The following is a 20,667-nucleotide window of genomic DNA, read 5'->3' as shown; positions in this document are numbered from 1 at the left end:
GAGTCAATCTGGTGATAGGTACCTGTCTGGGCCTATATTCTTTAAAAGTTGCTGATGTAAACTTGAGTATTTGGTGATTAAAGATTTACCTTAAAAGCAGGAACATGAAAAAGGAGTAAGTTTCAGAAGTAGGTATAACTACTTAGGAAAAAAAAAATCCATAGAACTGCTTATGCTTGAAGATATTAACATACACGAATGTGTGTGCGTATGTGTGTTTATTTCATCTTAGTGGCAATTAAAGGTCATACATCCTGTTTTGCATTTTTGGTCTGAGATCTCAAATTGCACTCTCCTTCAAATAAAAGTGGATAAGCCAATAAAATCAACAATGCTACGTTCAAGTATGCCTTCTGTCTGTTCTATTTTTATCCGCTCCACCGCCTGGTCTGTATTATATTACAGCCTTGTATATGTAACTTGTTTTTGCATTGTGGTTTATATTTATCCCTTCACTGACAGCTCTCAGTATTTTCTCACATTTCACTTAAAAAACAAAAACAGGTTTCTTGTGTTTTGAGTAAATTTGTGAGGTGTTGATTAAAATAAAATACTTGATAGTCTCCCTTGAGCGGTGTGGTGCTAACTTGTGTTATTGTATCGTTTCTCCTGTGATTATAAGTGTTTCTTAAAGTCACAGCTACTAAGATAATTTTAACAGGAGTGTTATTTTCATTGTTCCTAGCCCTCATGGTTGTATAGCAAAGTTTACGAACCATGACTGCAGTGTAACTGCAAAGGTTTACCGGCTGCCTTGGCCTCTTTCTGGATCAGGAATTATTTGTGTAAAAGTACTAAGACTGGATTCCCATCTCCAGCATTCAGGGCCACACATGAAGTCCTGTTAACCAGATCAGGACTGTGTATACAGGGCTGAACAGTTAGCTGTCCCTGGCAGTTTTGACAGTACTAATCTCCTGTTTTGGGGAGGAGGAGGAGGAGTGAATACTCACACACCCATTAACAGGTTGACCTGTGCTTTTAAAGTTGACAGTGCTAAACACTGGTGCATATAAAGATCTTGGGTTGAGGTCCATGTCTGTGCTAATGTAGAAACCTCTTTTTCTATGTAGCAAGATATCTAGTATTAAATGTCCTACTCCGGGGGTGATGAATTTTTGTTAAGCCTCTTGACGGGCTTCCTTAAATTACATTATTATTTCCTGGGCTGTTTGCCCAGAAGTTGTCATTCATGGCAACTTGTTCCACAGCTTAAACGACAGCTTGCCAGAAGGCAATATTTCTAAGTTCAGAAGAAAAAAGAAAGCAGGGGGGGGGGGTTAAACCCAGAAAGGATACTTGGGTCTATACCTACTGCTTCCCATAGACATCCGAAGAACAGGACTTGACTTATCACAATTATTATTTGCTGTATTCACATACAAATGTACAACATAATAGAACCATAATTTGAAACAAGGAATTTCAAATAACAGAAGTCTTCACACTAGACTGAACAAGCTAGAAGAAAACCCCACCTTCATCCATCGATTCTTAGGCATGTCTGTTAGTATGGTGTCTAGTAGGATGGTGTCTCTTGGCATTGTGGAATAGCAAATGCATAGATAGATATTTCCTTTATAGCTGGGTCACAAGCTTGTACTAGAAAGAGAATCTCCTGCTTTTCCTTTTGTTACCCACCTGCTTATGTAGATAGAACTCCCGTTTGGGGAGGAGTGGGTTAGTACACCTGTTTTGAACCTATGAAGAGTTAGTGAAGAGTAGGGTGGCCATGTGTCCTATTTTACAGAGAACAGTCCTCTGTTTGGAAGGCTGTCCAGTCGAAGTCCAGTTTAACTGTAAAGAAGGGAGAGGAGAGCCCTTGAAGTTACCCATCAGCAGTTACACGTGGACAGCAGACTGAGCAACCACACAGGTCCCCTGGTCACAGTCTTCCCCACTATGGAGAGATATAACATACTTCTTTAAACGACAGTCCTCATTTCTAAATTTGTTGCTATGCATATTAATTAGCATATGCAAATCTGTGTCCTCTTTTTGTCCACATTTTGAGGTAATGCCTGCATTAATTTTAAATGCTCTAGAGTGCCATATAACTATTGGCCCTGTTCAGACATCACGCTAAGCCATGGTTAGAAGTTTTGAGCTAACCATGCTGGCTTATTGTGACGTCTGAACAGGCGTCTGTGCCTACTATGGTGGTTTATTAACCATGGACTAACCACATTCATTAACCACTTGCTACAAGATGGTTCGTGGGCTCTACCATGGCTTAGCGTGATGTCTGAACAGCCTTTGTGGTTAATTGACAGCTGCCATAGAGCTCCACGGAAAGAGTAGCCAAAGAAGGAGTAGCCACTGAGCACCAAAATGGCCAGCAGCACCAAGCATCAAAATGGCCGACAGCGCAAAGGCTGCTAGGATGCATGGCCGCCCATCTGGAGGACTGCGGGTTCCTGCAGGAGGAAGGGTGGTTAGAAAATGGTTAGTCTAACAACCTGCATGTGTGGCAGTAGCCGCCACAGTAGTTAGCGGTAACCACCATGCACCATGGTTAGTCTAACCACCCTTCCCCAATGTGCAGCTGAACAGGGCCAGTAAGGCTTATCACTTGCCACTCCCACAAGCCCTGATTAGGCCCTCTGATTATATACCTTCCCAGATTGTATTTATATGAGGCTTCCATTCCCCCTAAATGTGAATCCTTCTCTGGCAAAGTTTGTTTGATTGGAAACAGGGCTGCATACTTAACTACCTGCCAGTGAATTTTTCTATGCCAAGTAATGTGTCAGAAGCTAGTGGAGCATGGTAAGTTAATTACTTGTGTGCACAGTGAGAGGCAACAACAAACAGCAAGGCACCAATGATAGGAAGAATGAGACTTCATTTCAGTCACCAGAGATTGTGTTGTTAATGAATCTACTCAGTCAGCTGGGAATTGGTAATGCAGATAAGGCCAGGTATGGCTCTGTACTGATATGAAGATTAGCCTCTCAACCAAAACATTGCTGTTGCTTTCTTTTTCTTTTCATTTTTTTTTTCCTTTTTAAAGTAAAGATTTCCTAATAATGAATTAAGGCTGAATTTTTGCTTCCAGAGATCTCTGATGCAGTTAACAACAAACAGATAGGCTAAATCATTATGTCTATCTCAAAAAAACATGATGGCAGTGACAATCTCCTAATGTGTTTTGCAAACACCCTATAAATCTAATAGGCTTAACCGAATAGCCAGCACAGCATAGACAATCTAGCTTGCTGCTAGCACAGTGAGTATAAGTCATAGGAGCTGCATGTATAACACCAGCAGCCAATTTTGTAGGCACGAGACCTGCCAGGATCAGGAATGTTGTGCCAGAGAAAGCATCCTTGGCAGCGAGACAGGGCATTAGCTGAAAGATGCTACTAGGCCTCCATGGTGTAGACCTGTGCTTCACTGCAGCTACACACTGAACGAGGAGAGGGAGAAGTCCTCGCCATGTTCCTGTTGTTAGTGGAAAGCACTAGTTGCTGTCTATTAAACTAGTTAATCTCTGGGGGTGATTACAATTGTGTCATCCCTTCAGAAACCAGAGTCTCAACCTTTTAACTCTGGATGTCTCCAGTCCTCAGTATTTGTCAAGAAAGGGCAATTTTGCCTCTTGGCTGAGCCAGGGAGGAGGCAGGAAAGTAAGTCTGACTCCCATTCACAGCTAGATAAGGATTGGTCCTCCAGGACCCATCCACGTATGCTGCAATTCCTGACACCAGTGGCACGTTTGTTGCAGTTAGGCCATGAACAGATATAGTCTGGATTGTATGAACTTTAGGCCAGGGTGGAAAAAATAGGCTCCTTACACTGAAGTAGTTCAGTGGTGTCTTGGTTATAGTGGAATTTCGTTAGGCATTGGCAAATTTGGAGATGAGGACTAAAATAATTTGCTGCTTGAATTGTCTAAATAAAGGCATCTGTACCAGCCTCTTGTTTTTAATGTGTTCTCAAAGGGTCATAGTCAAGCACATACATGGAAAGAACCTAAAATATTGACCTACATTTGTGTGGCAGTCATTAGTTCATTCCTCCATCCGTTGCCTCCCTACTCACTGTGCTTTATTTAGAATCCACTTTACTCACTAGTGAAGAGGAGACGCTCAAACAAGCTAATTAAGAGGGAAGCAGGAGCCCCGGTATACTTTTAATGTCAGCAGCAGGGCCCCAGACTGCAAAACAGTAAAGCGTCAGCTTGTTGTGTACAACACTTCAATTTACTACTGTGACCTTAAAGACTCCCTCTGTGATTGACTTTGATTTGTCCTTCTGCTGAAGTGGTTTTGGAACACTTGGCCTTGAGAGCCTTCCAGACTACAGAGAGTAGTCTGCAAATGATAAGTGATATTATCTGATTTTTTAAAAGTTATCTAAATAAATAAAGAGGTGCCTTAAATGACTAGCTACTCTGAAAAACTCTGGCTCTTTTAAAAATATAAAATAGTACAGGGGGAAGAACTTAACATTCGTCAGCTTTCATTAATGTGAGATGGCTTTTAAAAAACGAGGGTTCAAATTATGTATAGATGACTCACCTTCCAAGGATTATATGGCCAACAGCCCATATAACTGGGCCATACATCAGGCCTGACTTAAGACTAAACTTCACAGTCAGTACATTGCAGTACACCCACAGCCCCAGTGACAACATTATCACCTACAGTTTAAGCCAGGATCCAAACTCTGGACAGGGATCTTTGTTGGGCAGGTATAAGGCCTTCGTTTGCCTCAAATTCCATATTCTTTTTTGGATACCTTGGACTCATTTGTCTGCTTGCCCCGCGTTCTCATCCTGGGCCAGTCTGGTTTACTATTTTTTGCTGCAAGTATCTTAGATTGGCTTTGCACATTATGTGAAAGTATCAAAATAAGTAGGGTGAGTAAGCCTCATACTTCCTTGTAGCATTCTGAGGTTATGTGGAAAGGAGGGAGTTGTATACGTCCCTCATTCACATATTACTTGGAAACATGTAAAAAGGAAGTGTGGCTCACTTACACTCTTTCTCTTTCAGGCATCTCTTACACTCTTTGCTCCCCAGCATCTCCAGGTAGTGCTGGGAGAGATTCCTGCCTGAGCCTCTGGAGATGCTCTGCCAGTCAGTGCCATCAATACTGGGCTAGATGGTCCAATGGTCTGATTCAGTATAAGGCAGCTTCTTATATTCCTAGCACTTCGTGGTAATGTGCGGAGCCACCTGAATCTTGCCTGTCAACCAGACAATATTTGAATATTTAAATGCTTATTTGTACTTTACCTAAGCTCTAAGCAGTCTTAACATCTTAGCCATTTAAAAAAAAAATCTCCTTGCACAGAGTTTACTTTTCTGACAGAAGCTGTTTACATAGGTTCTTCAGGTGCTGGGTAGTGTATGTGTAAAGAGGCTATTGGAAACAAATTGGCTAGCCCCCCTCCCATACATATACTGATGTGTGTGCCAGTCACACACACCCTGGCTAATGCATAATTGGCATCAGTCAGAAGGGCGGGCATAGGGCCCCCTTCAGCATAGGGCCAATCGCACGTCCGGTAATATACAGGAGACGATCCATAGACTAGGATCAGGAAGACATGTTCTCAGGGTTAGCAATGATTTGACCAGATATTGTTTGATAGGCTTTATGACTACTATATTATATGGCTCTTATGCACGTTAATGTTGCATACAGCAGTTTTGAGGCTTTTAAAAGAAACTATGAATTTTCTGAATTTTGTTCTGGGATTTTTTCGATGCTGCACCCTAGCAAGTGGCTTTATGTGCTCAGTTTCCTCCTTGGGACTTCATCCTCCTCCCAAATACTGTTAACCTTCTATTTCTTTGAGTATACAGGCTCTTCCTCACCACAGAATAGGTCAAGGCTTCAGTTCCCACAAACACGTTCCTATTGGCTGGTTGCCTGTCCTCCCACCCCACCAAAAGGGTTAAGACTTTTTTTACAGAACCAGATATTTCCATCTTCATCCAATTGTAGGATGGAGGTCAACAAAGGTTACTTGCTTTCCTGCTACCTTGAAAGTTCCAGGAGGGGAATACTCATTGTTTAAAATTATGCTAATGATGGTGAGATTAAGTATTACTACGGTCACATCTGCTGCAGACCTTAAAAGAGTCCAAACAAAAGAGCTGAGCTTATGATTGTGCTATTTAGCATCTTATTACTTGCTCTGGTTCATGCTGCTTACACATTAATGGTTGGGCTATGGAAGGAATGCTAATGAAAGGTGGGCTCAGGGAGGATTAAGTGTCATTAAATAAGAGTTGGCAATTGCTTGTAAAACATCTTGGGAACTATTACATTTCTGGATATTAGAATGAGGGACAGTTGGACTGAATAATCTGTTGTCACATCAACACTATTTAAAGTCCCCAAGATGGAAGGAAAGCTTTTCTCCCCCTGCCACCCCTGGAACTATCTGCTTGCAGTCAGGTCAATATTTGGCAAATGATTATTGCTCAGGTGTTGCTTGTAAACTGTCTCAACAAAAACAGCCTTGTCTGGTTTGCACTACCTTTTTGATCTGAAATAAAGACCATGGCTAAGGCAAAGCAAGCAGTTAACAGCCAACCAATCATTAACTTCCTGAAATGAACACCTATGAAGGCCACACTCTTACAAGGATGCTTTCTTGCTTCCTTAAATGTTAATAAGTTGCCACATTAAGGGCACAGTCCCATGGCCACTAGACAGCAGCTAGCAGCCATAGGACTGGTCAGTTCCCAGGAACCAACCTTGGAGCCTGCGCTCTGAGGTTGGTTCCCGGAGAACCACCTCCCCACCCCTTCCCCCGCTGCTTTGTAGGTGGTGTGGATCATCCCTGTGCTCCGCGTTTGGAAGAGCAGTGTGGAACAGGGGGAAAGGGGGCGTTCCCCAGGGTGGGGAATGCGGAAGTGCCAGTACGACATTTCCTATGTCTTGTCCAGATTCCCCATCCTGTGCTCCGACGTCCCGCAGCTAGACAGTGGAAATTAGCCATCTAGCCACAAATGCAAGGCAGCTGGAGTGCAGAGGAGACGATCCCCTCCACGCTCCTCCTGCTGTGCATTGGCTAGGTGGTCGTCTCCGAGTTCAGAGGCAGCTGTCTATCCACATAGGATCGCTCCCTAACAGGAGTTAATAGCATCTAATAACTTTTAAAATTTCTGTTGAATTTAAAAAGATATCCACACCATCTGTGTTATTGATATAAGCCTTCCCTCCTGTTGACTCCCTGTATCAAGGGTGGGGAACTTCAATGCCAAATCCCTGTCTGGCCCTCTGGTGTTCTGCAGAAGGCCACACCTCCTTCCCTGGCCTGACCCCCTTTCCCCCATCCACCAATCATTTGGTGTTTTCCCTGTATTTGAGCAGTTTTTCCCCCAGTGAAAAAGGTTGAAACACCTCTTCTAAGGCAGTAAGAACTTTAAGCTAAAATATGCTGGTATCTTTGGTATTGGTGACCCACCACTGAAACACAGGCCCAGAGAACTTCTCCGAAATTTCATTCGGTCATCAGGCTGAAAGACGTTCCCCACCCCGAGCCCTATATATTCATTCTGTTTTCTTTTGGGGGTGTTTTAAAACATAGACTGGGAAACATCAAACTGATTGTTGTTTCTTAAAGCGTACTTTTCTGGAAGCAAATGTGCATAATCCTTACACATTTAAGAAACGCAACACAGCTAGGTGTTAATATAGATTGAATGACACCTGAAACGGTATTTGTGACCCAATCAAGAATTAGTGTCTTCAGAATTGGTTTGATAAGATATTCTCCCATTTAGGTTTTACTAGATTAACAGTGCAGCAAAATACCATTATGTAAGTATGATTTATTAAGAAGTAACTCTACCACCACTGTAGAATCTTATTTATTGCCTGCTGAGTTTAATCTAAAATGATGCTTTCTGAAAGAGAACATGGCAGATAGAAGACAAAGGGTTGGGGAATTTGAAAGTGATAAACATCATAGGTAAGACTAGGTAATAGCATACATCTACTTTCTGTTGTATATTTAAATGTTGGTAAGTTTATACAATGATGTGCTTTGTGGAAAGAGCAGACGGAGATCTGGTTTGCACTATCACAAGGTGGTTAATAAGCCACGCTGCCTGCTTTACCACTCTGTATGTGCTGGTCGCATATTGGGGGGTTGACATAACTACCTCAGCAGCGTGGCTTGTTGTGTCATGTGAACTCAGCCAGGGTGGCTTGTTGCCATGGGTAACAAGCCACTCAGAACCCATGGGCTATTGTATGGTTCTGGGTGGCTTGTTACTCATGGCAACAAACCACCCTGGCCAGGTTCGCACGACATAGAATCATAGAATCATAGAATCATAGAATAGTAGGGTTGGAAGGGGCCTACAAGGCCATCGAGTCCAACCCCCTGCTCAATGCAGGAATCCAAGTCAGAGCATCCCTGACAAATGGCTGTCCAGCCTCGTCTTAAAGGCCTCCAGTGTGGGAGAGCCCACCACCTCCCCAGGTAATTGGTTCCATTGCCGTATTGCTCTGACACTCAGGAAGTTTTTCCTGATGTTCAGCCGGAATCTGGCTTCCTGTAACTTGAGCCCATTATTCCATGTCCTGCACTCTGGGATGATCAAGAAGAGATCCTGGCCTTCTTCTCTGTGACAACCTTTCAAGTACTTGAAGAGTGCTATCATATCTCCCCTCAGTCTTCTCTTCTCAAGGCTAAACATGCCCAGTTCTTTCAGTCTCTCTTCATAGGGCTTTGTTTCCAGTCCCCTGATCATCTTTGTTGCCCTCCTTTGAACCCTCTCCAGCTTGTCTGCATCCTTCTTAAAGTGTGGTGCCCAGAACTGGACACAGTACTCCAGATGAGGCCTAACCAGTGCTGAGTAGAGGGGAACTAGTACTTCCCGGGATTTGGAAGCGATGCTTCTATTAATGCAGCCCAAAATAGCATTTGCCTTTTTTGCAGCCACATCACATTGTTGGCTCATATTCAGCTTGTGATCGACGACAATTCCAAGATCCTTCTCGCTCGTAGTGTGGTTGAGCCACGTATCCCCCATCGACATGACAAGTCACGCTTCTGAGGGTAATTATGCTAACCTCCCTCGCGCTCGACCAGCATGTTTTGCGAAGAAAATAAGCCACTGTGGTTTGTTTGCCTAGCTGTGATTGTGAGAACTGGTCCAGAGAGAAACCCTTTCTCCTCTTCCATAATATTATAACTGTGGATTCCCGTATTTATGGTGGGCTCAGAACAGTACTTCTTCAAGCAGTGCACAATTAACTGGAATTCACTGCCACATGGCTGGGTCATGGCTGCTAGTTTTAGAAAAGGATTATAGTAGGTCTACAATAGCCATTAGCCGTATCGCTAAATAGAACCTCTGTGTACTAACCACTGAGGACAGACAACAGGGGAAGGTTCTCACCATCGTTTCCAGAGGCATCTGGCCAGCCTCTGTTGGAAACACAATCTTGGACTAGATGGATGTTGGTGAGATCCAGCAATTCTGTTCTTATGTCTTGTTCAATTTGTATGCTAGAAATCTAAGTACTTTTTACACGGCAGGAAGTCCCATTGCTCTCTCAGTACACATTGCAGTTTTTGTATTTTGTTTTAAAGCTCTGCCCCATTTATTAAGAGAAGCAGAGGGGTGAGAAATTACACGGATATCTGTGTGACAGACGGCTAGGAAATAACTTTTGTGAAATACCAGGTCTGTGTATTTTTAAAAATGCAGCAAATTATGAAAAATAGAGGATGTGAATTGCTTTAGTCACAGCAAGTTGCTACTGATATTCATATTTGATGCAATAACTTATTCTTCTTTTCGGTAAGTTCTGCTTATTAATTTTATTGCTACTGCTGTGCAGGCATTGTTCAAATATGTGCATAGAGCTCTGTAAAGCACAGACACAAGCTACGGATCTTTTAGCAATTGCTAAAATTGTTAGTGATATCCTTTGTGCTAAATCAGAATCCACTATATTTCACTCCAGTGCCGTTTGCCCTTTTTCTAGTGGTAAATTTTATGAACTATCAGTGACCAACTCTGGAAGTCTTAACATTGTGGCAGGAAGAGATTCAGCATGCTTAGTGACAATTTTACTTTCACTTGTTTTTATGTTCCTCGTAACTTGGTTGTGTCCTATTCCCTTGGTTGTGTCCATGGTAAGCTGATAGGTTAAACGTCACAAGAATTTCATAGTGTTTTCCTTAAGAATAGAGTCTTAGGAACTGTATGACACAGAAGTGCTATAAGCTTACAGAGCGTATGTGACCTTTTTATTCTGATTCAGTTGGAGAAGTATGAGAGCATAATTAAAATGGAAAGTAATACTGATTAATTATATAGTAAACCCTGCTATTTTCTATGTGTTTTTTTACCATCATGGATGCAGTGGGTTGTATCCATGTTAGTCCTACTTAGAGTAGACCTATTGAAATGAATGGGACTTAGTTATCAAATACTTTGTGTCATGGAAGATTTAAAGGACACACCAGCCAGGAAGCTAGAAAAAACATACTTGCCTCTGTCAGACAAGAACAGAATACTAATGGCAAACTCCTGACTCACCCCGATATAACTATGTCTAGTGCCAGTTAGTGACTATACTATATTGCAACCTTGCTGAACTTGGTTTCCTCCATATATTTTGGATTTCAGCTCCCATCAGCCCCAGCCAACATGGCCAATGGTAAGGAACGCTGGGTGGTATTGTTCAAAACATCTGGATGACAAGAAGTTGTGGAAGGCTGCTACACAGTGACAATTTGTCCCTGACTTAGCCCATGGCACCATATGTAAATAACATTCCTGTAGATCTAAACTTCTGGTTGTACCAGTAATTTAATTAGGTAAATGTGACTGATACATTGCATTTTCAGTACATAGTACACAAGTCTCTTAAGATGACCAAAACAACAACAACAACGGGCATGCTTTTTGATAGTTTTAAATTAGAACTAATATTTAGTCTGGATGTATGCTTAAAATTTAATTAAAATTTAATAACAATAGTATGAATTGGGCTAAACTGGGTTATAGATGTCTCAAAGTATATAATTTGAAATACATTGAGCAATATATTACTGCCATTTCTGTTAAGATACTCAGAATGCTGTAATTTGACCACCATGGACATGCTGTCATGGTGGTTAAATTTCCTACATAGTAGAATTTCCACCATTAGGAAATTTATATACCACCCTTCATCACAAAAGGTCTCAGGCTGGTTTACATTTAAAAAGAACAATATGTAGCATGTTTTGAAAAGTGGCTGTAGTACTTGGCTCTTGCATCCTGCCATCAATGAAGAAAAGAGAACACTCATTAGGTGAAATCTTTCAATGAATATCATATCCATCTCATGACATATTACTCTACAAGGGATGTATCCATCACTTTGCCTTTTACTGGTAGTAGAATATTCATTTGGCTGTCTCATTCTAAGGCCCTTATTTAAGAATTGTAGAAATTATAATTATTTCCTCAAAATTTCCAGTGGTTTTAATTTAACAGCAAGCTTAAAATTTTCTGTCATGGTTCAGATGTTGTTGTTGTTGTTATGCCACCATATTGAACTTTTGAAAATGCTGTTAAATGTGAGTGTCAAAAGTTAAGATGTCAGCCCTGAGTATTTGATTTTATGATATTCATGGATGTATTGGCAATCATTGTCATTAATGAAATTTTGTAAACAGATAATGAACAATAGGTTAATGGTGCTTGGTTGTGCTGCATTGTTGTTTTTTAATCATATGACAGATCTGGCAGATAAGAGGCAAATTATCTCAGTGGCCCAGATGGAGTGTCTGCCGCTTTATCGAGCAAAATGGTTGGACAGCCCATATTAGCAAAGTTATGTGAAGGAAAGCTGCCATTTTATTCGCTGTTCTGCCAAACTAGCAAATGTATGTACCAACTCTTGGCTCCTAGACAGAGCCATAAAGCCTGGTATTCTGCAGTCATATTCGTGCAGCAGTTCTGCCAGATCAAAATTTTAAAAATAAGTGAAATTAGGGGACTGTGGTGTCCTGTGTTGTTGAGCCTGCAGGGTGATGTGGAATTGGAAATGACCTACATCTGCAGCCATGCCACCTCCTGGCAGCCTACAGTTAGTGTTTCCATCTGGGTTCTAAGTAACAGCACAGTAAAACTATGTACTAATAATAAGAGAAAAAGGTTAACCAGAAAACGCTTGCAATTCTTCCCCAGGGATGTTCAGGAGGCCATTGCAGGAAGGCTTAGTAAATGTATAATGCACTGAATTAAACATGCTACAATTTTGGTCCAACTGGTAACTTTGTGATCCTATTTTATATTACCCTGATCTTTACTGTTTGCCCTAAGGCTAGACTCTTCCTGGTTTAGCTGCCCATAATGTGTGTTTGTAATAATTGTTCTTTAACTGGAGTGGTTGGCATAAAATGATAGGGTTGTTTTGCCAATGCTACTGTTAGAAAGAAGCTGAAAATACAAGCGACTGACTTATCCTAGTTTTACTTAGATCAGTATAAAAGTAGGATACAGAATATATCATCAGAGTACCATGGTGTTCATAGCGCGATTGTCCATGCAAGTATACAAGTAAATGGAGAGAAATAAATTCAATTTCCGGGACTACTTTTGCTGGCAAATATACGATGTGCATTAGAAAGCACATGAGAAGCAAAAGGTATCCAGTTATGTGAAAAATGAATATCTGCTGTTGTGCAAATAAATATATTCAGATAATCATTTTATAGAAAAACAACCAAATCGGTAATTGGAAAGTTAATGGAAATGAAGAAAATTTAAGTGTCTGGCTCTTAATACTACTTTTAAAATTTATATATTTAATCTATAGGTTTTGTGAAAAATATTTGATGGGGGTGTATTAAAAAAAGCCTTGGAAGTTTATATTAGCTTTAATTAGATCTAGACGGAATTCATTATTTTTAATAGCTTTTCATTAGTGAGGTGAAGTCATTATTTGGAATGTACAGTAGCAAGTAGCAAAACAACCTATTTTTTTCTTCTATTTAAAGACAGCTTATGCCTTAAAGAAGCTATTATTAAAAACTACACTTAGGAAGAAGATTTTAGCTAAAAGGAAAAGAGGCTAAAATTTAAGGTGAAGGTCTAAGGAAGGGAAACAGTGTTTTCTACAAAAAACACAAAAGCTGAAAAAGGGTTTACAGTGAACTGTGAGTATAAGAAGTGCCTCGACTGATTAGACCAGTGGCCCACTGAATCCAACATTCTGTCTCCAGCAGTGGCCATGGACGTATACCCACCAGTCCTGAGGATGTGGTGTGGGTGCCCATCTGTTGAGTATAGCTTAGTGTGGTTCACCCTCAGTGTGGTCCATCAACTTGTTTATTGGGCCTGGCACTGGCCAGCCAAATGCCTTTGGGAAGTTCTCAAGCAGGTCACTAGATATTGCAACCTTTGTTTGGCACCAACATCAGTATCTGAATATTGAGGTTCCTTTTGTAGGAATCATAGGATTGATCCAATGGTGGCTTTACACTAGTGGAAAGTGTTTATGCTCACATAAGGTGGAACATTCTCCTGATTCTCCTCTACTGACTGCAGCTCATTGCATCCTCAAAAAGATTCTCTTGAGGGTAGGTGGGGAATTGGCAAAAATTGGATGCCCCACCTTGAGTGAGTGTGTGAGTGTAATTGCTTTCTGCTAGTGGAATGCTAGCATTGGATACAATCTATAGTTAATAGCCAGTGATAAATGTCTTTTAACTTACTATTACCTTTTGCTTGGCACACTTTAAGGTGCATGGGTGGTTCTACACTGCCATGACATTTCAAATATTACATCAATAGGAATTGTGGCATTTATTAAATAATACAGGGGGAATGTTGGATTAGAATTTTAAAGTCTTGTTCAGAAGTAGCATATTGTACCATGGGTCTCCACTGGAATTTTCTAGGGGGTGTGGGGCAATGCATTTATTATTATTTTTTAATTTTAAATTATTTTTAGGTCACCTTTAAGGCTAGAACTCTCTCAAAGCGGTGGCGGGAGCAATGCAATTTGTTGCTCCTCCTGCTCTGCCTCCTGAGACGGGAGCTTCACCCCACCTTATGGGATGGTGTGTTGGATTATCATTATTCTTCTGTGTATGTTTTGTTAGCCACTTTGAGTGACTCAATTGGAGGGGGAAAGTGGGTTATAAATGTTACCATAATGTTACCAAATAAGCAGAAGGTCCTTCAGCTTTGCAGTATTGTAAAAGGATGAGTTCGATCTAGAGATCTATCCTTGGAAGGTGACTCTTCCACTCTCTCCTTTCCATCACAGCCCCCACCCCCAAGCAACCTTAAAGGGCTCCCCTGAAGGTTGAAGGCCCCGCTAATCAGGCAGAGGCACCTTCTGCGAGCTGAGCCCCTGCACAGAAAGTGCTTCTGCCTGATTTTCCAGGATCTTCCCCTTACACTTCAGCCCCCTGCACTACAGCTGACCCCATTCGGAGTCCTTGTGGAGTGGGCTTGATGCAGCGGCTAGGGAGAGTAGAATACAGGAAAGTCACCTTCTGCTCACCCCTTTCTGCAGGTGGATCTCTGAATCATGGCTCCAAGCCTAGATTATTTGTCAACTGTTTGGGGTCCACTTATCTCAAATAGCACTTGATTGATGCTGCATTAGCTGCTGATGAAATAAATATGAATACTCTTATGTGCGAGGTGTTCGAATCTTGAAATTCCTTTTATTACTAAGTTCAAGTGCAATTGTTACTATGTGCCAAGTTTTTATTAAAAGACATTAAAAACTTCAGTAAAGTTGAAAACTATAAGTAAAGTTTGGAATATTCCCCTTAATTTTTAAATAATGTTTTAAAAAATCAACTTGCCAGGCCAAGTGCAAATGCAAGTGATTGGTGATATAATTCTCTGTATTCTATAAAATGTCTCATAATGAATGAAAAATTACAGGGTAGGATGTCAATTGTGCTTTGATGTAGGGAATAGGTAATCAATACCTGGAAGTTAGAAAAAAGTGTTCTGTTTCCTCCACTAATGGTATAGGATTTTGTTTTGTTTTTGCAAGACAATGGTGTCTGGAGCATGAGACACTTAAGGAAAAGAATTAATTTGAAATCTGTAGTGGAAGATCAGTTTCAATTAAAACTGCACTTGAGTGTTCATGGATAGAAAAGCTAGCAGGTAGCTCTAAACCTTATGGTAGCTAGCAGTGAATAAATAGGCTCCATTGCAACGTACTGTCTTGATTACAAATTTCATAGAATATTAATCGAAATTGTTCTAGCAATGATATAACAGAATTCCTAGATCATACTTTGGATCTGCAAATTGATTGTGGTGCTAGTTCTTCATCACTAGGCGTATCTTTGGCCTTACATTCTCAGTTATATTATACATATGCTAGTTGCACACTGTAAAGGGTGGTAGCAAAATATTACTGGAAGTAGAATTCTTATAAGTAAATACAAAATGTATTAATAGCAGAAGTACCAATTTATAAATATCATGGTAATTTACTCCAGATGTGGGACTCAGGGCATCTAATGAAAGTGGCCATTCATAACTCGCTCTGCCTGCTTATTGGTTGGACCATCAGTACAAAGTGTTATTTTTTCCCCTTTGAAACAGGTGCATATGGTCCTGAGCACTGGGTTACTTCAAACATAGATTGTGGGAAAACTCATCAGTCTCCAATAGATATCATAGATCATCAGGCACGTGTTGGAGAAGAATATCAAGAAATACACCTAGTGGGTTTTGATAATGAATCTTCGAACAAGACATGGATGAAAAATACTGGGAAAACGGGTAAGGACACATTATTTCTTCTTCTTCTTTGGCCATTTATGTAATTGCATTTATGGTTAATTATATTGCCGTTTGGGCATTCCCTCTTGCAATTAAGAGTCACATGGAAGGGGAGAGCATGGCTGAAACTCTTACCTGATGGGGCCACATACAGCCTCACCCCACCTGTGTGGGGCACCATCATCCTTGCCCCCTTCCATCTACACACTGGGATGGAATGTCTGTAGATGGGCACTGCATGAATATAACAGGCTTCCCTCGATAGACTCACTCCCAAGACCAGGAGGGCAGAGCCAGGAGCCAGAGCCCCACTCTCCCCACTGTCCCGACATGCAATTTTAATCACATAACTGGACACCTGAATAGGACCTACATCGGCATGCTGGGAATTGTAGGACTTTTTTCTCTACAAACATGCATAGGATCACACCCTTAATGGTTTTTAAAAACTCATTCTCAGTATGAAACCCTATTTCTATTGTAAATAAACTCTTAAATGGTCTCTAATCTTGATATATTACCTTGAGGAAAAGACCATGAACTCCAGTATCAAAATACGTAAGTAAGATGATGAAAGGACCCAAGGATGTTCCTATGTTCAGAGAAGAAGACACAGAGCATGAAATTCTGGAAATTTTGGGTGGTGGGGTTATCAAGAGAACCATCTATAGATGTGAAAACAACAAAGAGTCTTGTGGCACCTTAACGACTGACACGACTGACTTTTGTCCACCAACACTTATGCTAGAATAAATTTGCTATTCTTCAAGATGCCACAAGACTCTTCATTGCTTTTGCTGCAACAGACTAACACGGCTACTCCTATGGTAATCTATAGATGTGAAAACTCAAGGGAAAATTAATGAGAAAATTCAGAAATAATGGTTGAGTTTTTGTTAAGGTAACATTGTTACTACTTGTATTTTATTCTTACATGTAATTGTTAAATCTGCAGGATTTGTCCATAATGTTTCAGTCATACCCAAGTTCATGCACTTCATAACTGTGAAGCCTATACTGCTAGATGCTGCTGGCCTTATTACTGATCCATTAGGGGCTTAAGTTGTGTGGCGAAATACACTTGTGTTCCGCAGACTATTGTCTGGAGAGAGTGTCCCTTAGGAATACAGAAGTTGGCAAATCCCACAAGGCTATCTCAACATCCTTGAACAGAATTATTATGTTTACCTGTTACGACTATTCTTAAGCCATTAAGAAAGCAATGCTCGGGCCCCTAGACAGAGTCTGGGAGGGCCATACGATAGTTTGGATTCCAGGATCCAAGGTCCTACCTTGGACCTGGAGTCTGATCCCCCCCTTCCCCCCATTGCAGCTGGCATGGAGAGAGCCACACAGGCTGCCTCTTTGATGTCGCAAAGGCAACCTTGGTGAAAGGGAAAGGGGGCATGCTGGGGGGTGGGGAGGAGAGGGGATAGTTTGCACCATATCCCCAGGCCTCTCCAGCCTCTTTCCTTCCCCAGCCTCCTTCCCACCCGCTCCCCGACACCTCAGCTAGTTGGGGAAAAATGCCCATCTAGCAAAAATACAGATTGGGAGGAGCGCAAAGGTGAAGATTGCCTCTGTCACACATCCCGCTCTGCTTTAGATGGCCATAAGCCTCCCAGTCCGAAGGCTTATGGCCATCCCCATAGGTTGTTGTTGTTCAGTCGTTAAGGCATGTCTGACTCTTCGTGACCCCATGGACCATAGCACGCCAGGCCTTCCTGTCCTCTGCTCTCTCCTGGAGTGTGCTCAAATTCATATTCGTTGCATCGGTGATACTATCCAGCCATCTCATCCTCTGCCGTCCCCTTCTCCTTTTGCCTTCAATCTTTCCCAGCATCAGGGTCTTTTCTAGTGACTTTTCTCTTCGCATTAGGTGGCCAAAATATTTGAGCTTCAGCTTCATTATCTGTCCTTCCAATGAGCAGTCAGGGTTGATTTCCTTTAGGATGGACTGATTTTATTTTTTTATTTATTTATTATTAAATTTATTACTCGCCCATCTGGCTGGTCACCCAGCCACTCTGGGCGATGTACAACATACAATAAAAACAGTTTAAAACAATAAAATTCTACAATAAAAACATTTTCTAAAATACCCTAACCCACCCCAAATGCCTGCCTGAACAACAACGTTTTTAATGCACGACGGAAGCTCATTAAAGAGGGGGCATGACGGAGTTCCCTAGGGAGGGAGTTCCACAGAGTGGGGGCCACCATAGAAAAGGCCCTCTCCCTCGTCCCCACCAGTCTAACTGTCCTGGCTGATGGGACAGAGAGAAGGCCATCCGAGGCTGATCTTGTTAAGCGGCCTGTCTGGTGCTGCTGGAGGCGCTCCTTAAGATAGGCTGGGCCGGAACCATATAGGGTTTTAAAGGTCAAAACCAACACCTTGAATTTGGCCCGGAAAACAACTGGTAACCAGTGCAACTCCTTCAGCACTGGAGTGATGTGATCTCACCGGTGGCTGCCTTTAATCAGGTGAGCCGCCGCGTTCTGTACCAGCTGCAGTTTCCGAACCGTCTTCAAGGGTAACCCCACGTAGAGCGCATTACAGTAGTCTAAACGAGAGGAGACCAGGGCATGTACTACCGATGGGAGCAGATGGTCGGGAAGGAAGGGGCGCAGCCGCCGTTTCAGATGGAGTAGATACAGCGCTGTCCAGCTCACAGCTGACACCTGAGCCTCCATGGACAGCTGGGAGTCCAAAATGACCCCCAGGCTGTGGACCTGGTCTTTCAAGGGTAGCCATACCCCATTCAACACCAGGTCAACATCCCCCAGCTTCCTCTTGTCTCCCACCAAAAGTACCTCGGTCTTGTCAGGGTTCAGCTTCAGCCTATTCCTCCCCATCCAGACACTCACCGTCTCCAGACATTTGGATAGGGATTCTACGGCCAACCTTGGTGAAGATTTAAACGAGAGGTAGAGCTGCGTGTCATCCGCATATTGATGCCACTGCACCCCAAACCTCCTGATGATAGCCCCCAGCGGCTTCACATAGATGTTAAATAGCATCGGGGAGAGGATGCAACCCTGTGGCACCACACAAGTAAGTGGCCACGGATCCGAAACCTCCTCTCCCAGTGCTACCCTCTGGTACCTGCCAGAGAGGAAGGACCGGAACCATCGCAATACGGTGTCCCCAATGCCCAACCCCTCCAGGCGGTCCAGGAGGATACCGTGGTCAACGGTATCAAAAGCCGCTGAGCGGTCGAGGAGAACAAGGAAGGAGCATTCACCCCTATCCAGAGTCCTCCTCATATCATCTACCAAGGCGACCAAGGCCATTTCTGTCCCATGCCCAGGCCTGAAGCCCGACTGAAATGGGTCTAGATAATCAGTTTCTTCCAAGTGTGCCTTCAACTGCACCGCCACCACCCGCTCAATCACCTTGCCCAAAAATGGCAGATTTGAGACTGGGCAAAAGTTGTTCAAAACTTGAGGATCCAAGGAGGGCTTCTTTAAGAGCGGTCTTATCACTGCCTCCTTGAGGGCTGATGGCATCACTCCCTCCTCAAGGGAGGCGTTCACCACTGCCTTGATCCCCTCACCCAGTCTCTCTCTGCATCTCATAATGAGCCAAGATGGGCAGGGATCAAGTAAGCAGCTGGTCGGCCGTACCGATGAAAGCACCTTGTCCACTTCATCAGGAGGAAGAAGCTGGAACCGATCCCACAAAACCAGTTTGCCACAGGCTGCCTCTTGCTCACTAACTGTATCCACAGCGTGCAGAGTAACACACCTAATCTGATCAATTTTATCTGCAAAGTGCCTTGCCAAGGCCTCACAGGAGGCCTTCGAATGCTCCAGTGGTTCCGGAGCCACAGGACTGACCAGGCTCCGGACCACTTGGAACAGCCTCCTGGGACAGCACTCTGCAGACGCGATGGAGGCAGCATAATATTCCTTTTTTGCTGCCTTCACTGCCACGTGATAGGCTGAAGATACAGCTCTAGCCTGTGTCTGATCGTCTTTGGAGCGAGACTTCCACCACCGGTGCTCTAGCCGTCTCACCTCCTGTTTCAGAGCTCGTAACCACGGATTGAACCATGGTGCAGTCCGAGCCCTGTTCATGGGGAGAGGGCATTTCGGAGCCACCTGATCTAATGCCCCAGTGATTGCGGCATTCCAGCCACCCACCAGAGTCTCGACCGAGTGGCCGTTGGCATGCCCCAGAGAATCCCCAAGTGCGTTCAGGAATCCATTTGGATCCATAAGACACCTGGGGTGGACCATTTTAATGGGTCCTCCACCCCTGCGGAGGGGTTGTGGAACCGAGAAGTCCAACATCGCCAGATAGTGATCTGACCATGACAAGGGGGTGGTGGATATACCCCCGACTTCCAGATCACTCCCCACTTCTCCAGAAACAAACACAAGGTCTAGTGCATGACCGGCTACATGGGTGGGCCCAGTTAGAATATGGTGCAGCTCCCAGGAGGCCATGGTCTCCATGAAGTCCTGAGGTGCTCCTGTGAGGATGGCCTCCGAACGTACGTTGAAGTCCCCCAACACCAGTAAGTTAGGGGACTGTACACACACATCGCAGACCACCTCAAGCACCTCAGCCAGGGAGTCAGTCGTGCAGCGGGGTGGATGGTACACGAGCAGAATCCCCAGACTGCCCTTCAGGCCCAACCTCCAGTACATGCACTCAGCAACCTTGGTCTCCCGGAGACGGGGTCTGGTGAAGACCAAGGACTCTCGGTAGATAACAGCCACTCCCCCTCCCCGATCCCCAGCCCTCGGCTGCTGTGCATACGAAAATCCAGCTGGACACATGGCTGCAAGGGTTGGAGCAGCAGCCTTGGCCAGCCAGGTCTCCGTAATACATGCCAGGTCTGCACCCTCATCCAGGATCATGTCATGGATGAGGGAGGTTTTCTGGGTAACAGACCTGGCATTACAGAGCAGCAAACGA

The 20,667-nt window shown here is 43.2% G+C and overlaps 1 protein-coding gene across 2 annotated transcripts in view; it reads left to right on the top strand.

Moving 5' to 3' along the window:
- The window catches only part of PTPRG (protein tyrosine phosphatase receptor type G), a 781,718-nt gene that overhangs the window by 398,225 nt on the left and 362,826 nt on the right, over positions 1-20,667 (top strand). For both annotated transcript variants that reach the window (XM_084840496.1, XM_084840495.1), the window contains exon 3: positions 15,561-15,740. In XM_084840496.1, coding sequence (XP_084696622.1) covers positions 15,561-15,740 — 180 coding nt within the window. The remainder of the gene's footprint in view (positions 1-15,560; positions 15,741-20,667) is intronic.

Source organism: Heloderma suspectum, chromosome 2 (assembly GCF_057233095.1).
Source record: "Heloderma suspectum isolate Gila_16-S chromosome 2, 16-S_ref, whole genome shotgun sequence".
Classification (NCBI taxonomy): domain Eukaryota; kingdom Metazoa; phylum Chordata; class Lepidosauria; order Squamata; family Helodermatidae; genus Heloderma; species Heloderma suspectum.
The sequence above is the reverse complement of the archived record's forward strand: the minus strand, read 5'-3'. Positions and strand labels throughout refer to the sequence as shown.